The sequence below is a fragment of the Bidens hawaiensis genome, unplaced genomic scaffold (assembly GCF_021521415.1).
Source record: "Bidens hawaiensis isolate Kalapana, Puna unplaced genomic scaffold, B.hawaiensis_p1.1 tig00006386_1, whole genome shotgun sequence".
Classification (NCBI taxonomy): Eukaryota; Viridiplantae; Streptophyta; class Magnoliopsida; order Asterales; family Asteraceae; genus Bidens; species Bidens hawaiensis.
In genome coordinates this window covers 76,049-81,018 of record NW_027491428.1, presented here as the reverse complement: position 1 = coordinate 81,018, position 4,970 = coordinate 76,049, and the positions used below count along the sequence as shown (strand labels likewise).

General features: G+C 34.0%; 1 protein-coding gene across 1 annotated transcript; it reads right to left on the bottom strand.

The window, feature by feature from the left end:
* Positions 1–1,879: 1,879 nt before the first annotated feature.
* Positions 1,880–3,965, bottom strand: LOC143632201 (LIM domain-containing protein PLIM2b-like). The gene is made up of 5 exons (XM_077100774.1): positions 3,831–3,965; positions 3,383–3,485; positions 3,227–3,249; positions 3,027–3,116; positions 1,880–2,203 (listed from the first exon to the last, which is right to left on the bottom strand). Exons 1-5 carry the CDS (start codon positions 3,963–3,965, stop codon positions 1,880–1,882), a joined length of 675 nt encoding a protein of 224 aa, XP_076956889.1.
* Positions 3,966–4,970: the final 1,005 nt, after the last annotated feature.

Here is a 4,970-nt window from a genome sequence, read left to right as displayed (position 1 = left end):
TAATTAGTTTGGTTCAAATGCTTGATTCCGGCAACAAACGACATATCGGCCATCGTTTCCTTCTTCGTCGGCTTCTTTTCTTCACCTGTTAGTTTACGATCTACAAACCCAGATAATCACCAAAAGCAATCGTCCGTGAGACTAATCTCTTGGCTGGACTTCGATCGGCTAAACCCGATTATGTACGGACGTTTTGATAACCCAGCTCTGATGCCACTTGTTAAATATAACACAGTGGACCCGACTCACAATCAAGGACTGATCTTGATTGTATTTGCAGAACATGAAACCAAAATCTTACTTCTTGACCCTATTCCTTTCCTTACTGTACGAACAAGAAAGAATAATACTAATATTCTTTTTGCAGCAACTCAGGAAAGAACTTTGTTTATGGTTTGACAAACAAAACCAATTAATATAGTATAATAATGAATGAGATGTAATGAGCTGAACTACGCACAGGTTTTGCCTCAACAAAGGAAGCGACTCTTTTTATAAAGAAAAGATGAACTAAAAAACTTAATAAATCTATGTGAACCAAGGGTTTATATATATAGCACCCTTAATTCGAGTCCTACTTGTATTCAAACACACAGTTTGATACTAACACAAATAGAATTTAGGATAAGACTAACTTAACTAAAATACGACTAACTTATTAATAAATAATAAACGAATTATTATTTAAAATCTCCTCCAAGCCATCCCAAAAGATTTACCGAACCGTCCTTAAATATCGCCTCGTTTAACGACGTTGTAGCCCATGATTTTAAACACCTTTTATATAAAATAGCATATGCTTGAGGTCTCTAAAGTGTGGTTTCTTGGAATCATGCATATATAGACAAACACTTTGAACCGCACACGAGATGGTTGTTTTAGTGAGCCTTAAATAATAGAAGCACCAGCAAGATTTTGATACAACGTGGGGTCCTAAACTAAGGGGTCGTAAGACCAATTTTAGAGTTGGCATCAGCAGGAGTTTGGTTGGCTTATACTTAGACATCTTTACACGATTCAAAATGTCATGAGTGAACTATGTTTTAGAGGTGTGTAATATTGGATTGCAAACTAACTAAACTGAAACCAATATAATTGATACGAAACATTCACCAATATGCTATGTACTTGCCATTAGAAAATCATGAGAATCAGCATTTGGTATATGATCAGAAGCGGCGTATAAGTGTTGTTAGTATACCAAAAACGTGCATATTTGATAAATTCTCTTTCCGTACGATTATTTTTAATTAGCATGTAAAGAGTTTTCTCACATACTTAACAACTCTAAAACACTACTAGAAAGACAAGAATCTATGACCACTTTGTCATCGAAAGACAGTAATTGACGACGAATCCAACTAAATAAAACAGAAAATGCAAAATAAAAACATGCCGGTAATCTTTCAGTAAGATGTCAGGAACACTGATTTCTTACAATTTATTTATTTTCTTTAATCTGAATACAAGGATATTTATACTTAATTCATTTTCTAGAATTTTATTTATTTTCTCTAATTTGAAATCCATTAAAAGTCCAACATATGCCAAGTAGTGAATTGGGAACTATACAACTTACATTTTTATTGCAGAAAATTTGGTAACAATAACTTCTAATAATATTATTACACCTATTACACATATCCTCAAGATAGTTACTTGAATTATATCTGAATTTGAAAAGTTTACAAATTATAGTCATCAACTTTGAAAAATAAAGGAAAAAACTTGAAAACAAATCCACTGAAAACTCATAATTTCAATGGTCAAGAACATATAGAAAAATGGCTTGACAAAGTTACATTAGAAGTAAAACCAAGATTTGTATATATAAAGTGTTTGAGAATATATTTATGATTGCTCCTCCTCAAGTGGTGATTTAGGATTGTTCCTCTTCCTGTGGTGGTTCAGCTGGTTGGCCATCATCCTCTGCTCCCTCTTCACCTCCACCTCCTCCTTCTCCGGCACTTTCCTCCTCTGGTGGAGGTGCCTCGGGTGCAATGTCCTCCGGCTTTACGTTGCTCTTTCTGTTGGCGGCCTCAAGGACATGACTGTAATTCCCTTTCTCCATGAAAAGTTGAGCGAAATGGTGTTTGCAGTAAAGAACACCATCAAGGGCCGCATATGATGAGTGTGTAAGAGGACAGCCTCCATGAGCACATTTGAAGCATAATTTGTGATATGGTTCGCCTTCCATTGTCACCTATAAAATGTTCGAAGAATTTCGCTTAGGACGATTAATACGTGCACACAATTTTATATTTTTAATTTTTGTAGTTGATGCAAATGTTTAAGATGCTAGAGCAAATTAAGAAGTTAAAATCTTTTGTCATATTAAACTTAAAAACAAAACAGTTTGTCAATTTCTCACATTCCTTAGCAATTTTATGACTTTATTAGTGCATAAAAGCATTCATGAAAGGTAGTAATGAAGGATGAATGGGAAGATGGGAAAATAAAGTCTTATGTCAGGGTGGTTCTTCTTAACTCATTTTCTTAAGAAAATAGATTTTATAAAAAAGTTGGATTATTTTGGTTTAGTATGTAGTTTAGGATTCTACTATGTATTTCTAAACGTTCTTTGGATCTTTTTGCAATTAGGAAATATGCAGGGTTTAGCGTGTCGTGCATGGTGCTTTTATGGCTCCTAAGTCCCAACGCTTCGTTTTTAGTAGGATTGACTTTGCTATTCAAAAGGAGGTTGCGGCGTAGCTTGTTGCCCGTTTGTCTGCCACTTTATTGTAACTGTTTTTGAGTTTAATGAGAAATCGATTGTTTTCAAAAAAAAAAAGAAAAAAGAAAAAAGAAAAGGCGATTCGCTGCCTTGCAAATGAACCCGGCCGCATTGCTTGTGTGGTAAGCGAACTCCTTAAAGTTTTGTTAAAAATGTGTAAGCGACAAGTTAAGTTTGGTGAAAAACACAACAGAGTTCGCTTGTCCACTGAGCGAACTTGTCGAGTTCGTTTGCCACACTAATGAACTCAAAAAAGTGTCTTAAATTGCATGATTTTGCTTGCAGAAGTAACCTTTTCTAGTGGGTATACAGTTTTGTTGCATTGTCTGCATTTGTCTTGGGTGCCAGAGAACATAGATGAAAGTTTGTTTGGAGCTCTTGCCTGCAACATCATTTTAATTTCTAACTACTCATTTAATTTATATAACAAATATGTAGAATTTAATTGATATCTTCAATGAAAAAGTTTATAGAATTTTGTGATTAACATACCGTGTTATCTCTATCTGGTTTCGCTGCAAAAATTGAACATAAAATAGAAAATAAAAAATTACTTGCAATACTAGTATTCCAATAAAGCATAACATGTTTTTCATATAATTATACACACACTTACATTTATGTATGTATAATATTAAAAGATCTTACATGATGTTTGGAAATTCTTGCTGAAATTCCCAGATTCTTTGAAAAGTTGTTCAAAGTGAGGCTTGCAGTATAGGACTCCATCCATGGATGAGTAATTGACCATCTGCAAGATAATGTTACACATCAAAAAACTTATTTTTGTTTTCTTACTTTTGAAGATTGATCAACTAATTATAGAAAAATACAACACTCAATAAATTTTGTTATCATAATCCGGAACAACGTATATATTTGTTTTTTGGAAATTAAAAACACTATATTTGAATTTTGAAAGTAATAAACAAACAAACAAGAAAACGACATGATCGTTTTTGATAATTTGTTCACTTTCCGCATTCGCAAAAGCGAATAGATAGAATCATATCTTCAAATTATATCATAAACTTCAATTTTATTTCCGTCACAATGTAAAATTTAGACGTAGGAGAAGAAGATATATGGAACAAACCGAAAGAGTGCCTTTGCAATGAGTGCATCTAAAACAGGCTTTATGATAAGTAACCCCATCAGCGGTCAATAAATCAACAAAATAAACCGTCTTGTCGCAAGCTTTGCATTTATCCAAAGTTCCGGTGAATGACATTGTTTCTGATCTTCTTAATTTGCTTTCCCAGTTTTAATGCAAAATAAGATGAAATGTGCCTAAGAAAATTCATTAATCAAATGAGGATCAAAGGAAATTGAATATCATGTTTATGTTGAAAATATATTTCATCTTAATTATTTTCTAGTTTTTTGCAATGGTTTGTTGACCAGAACTAGATTGAATCAGTGGAATACAAACACCTGATTGGATATCCTAAGAATTCTGAGGCTAGTAACGAGGGTGGCTTTTTTTCAAGTTTTGACTCGTTCTAAAATAAAAAGAGACACATATGTTTTTGGGTAAAGAATTGGAATTTCTTTTTTAACCATAAGAACCTATAATTGAAAAACTTATCTGACCCTAGGGATGAAAACGAGCCTAGTCATGCCCGAGTTTGACTAGGTTTGAGTTTGTTTTGTTTTGATTTATTAGAGCTCAGGCTCTAGTTTGACTCGTTTCAAACTTTTTTTTCTAAAGCTCGAGTTCGTCTCATAAGTCGATGTTACAGGCTTGACTCATTTATTATTTATTAGTTTATTTATATTCAACTTTAGTTATCTGAATTTATGATGTATTGATTAGTTATAACTTAAAAGATTAAGGGTCAGCGGGGCATTCAATTGGATCCCTACAAGTTGGCCTAGTAGCCCCCCCCCTCCCCCCAACCAACTGAGTATTGATCTACGGTCAGCGGGGCATACAATTGGATCCTTACAAGTTGGCCTAGTAGCCCCCCCCCCCCCCCCCCCCCCCCAACCAATTGAGTATTGATCTACGGTATTGGAACTTGGGCAGCGGGCTTGGTATAAAAATATGACCGTTTAATATTTTTTTAAATAATGCCTGTTTTTATCTATAATATGTATAAACGAAATACTTTTAAAAGCTCTCTGTTGCTTTCTAAATTCTCACAAGCCATCAGATTGCTTTATTTGTAAATTGAGGCTTCTCATGCATTTGACCCGAATTCATGGGTATGGGTCTAACCAAACCCATATATCT

Bases quoted from the DNA above. Each gene is read 5' to 3' on its own strand.
- LOC143632201 (XM_077100774.1), bottom strand. From the start codon at position 3,965: ATGTCATTCACCGGAACTTTGGATAAATGCAAAGCTTGCGACAAGACG. The intron at 3,250-3,382 runs GTAAGATCTTTT...CAATTTTTGCAG, and splicing joins CAAGAATTTCCAAACATCAT to CGAAACCAGATAGAGATAAC. The intron at 3,117-3,226 runs GTATGTTAATCA...ATGATGTTGCAG, and splicing joins AACCAGATAGAGATAACACG to GCAAGAGCTCCAAACAAACT.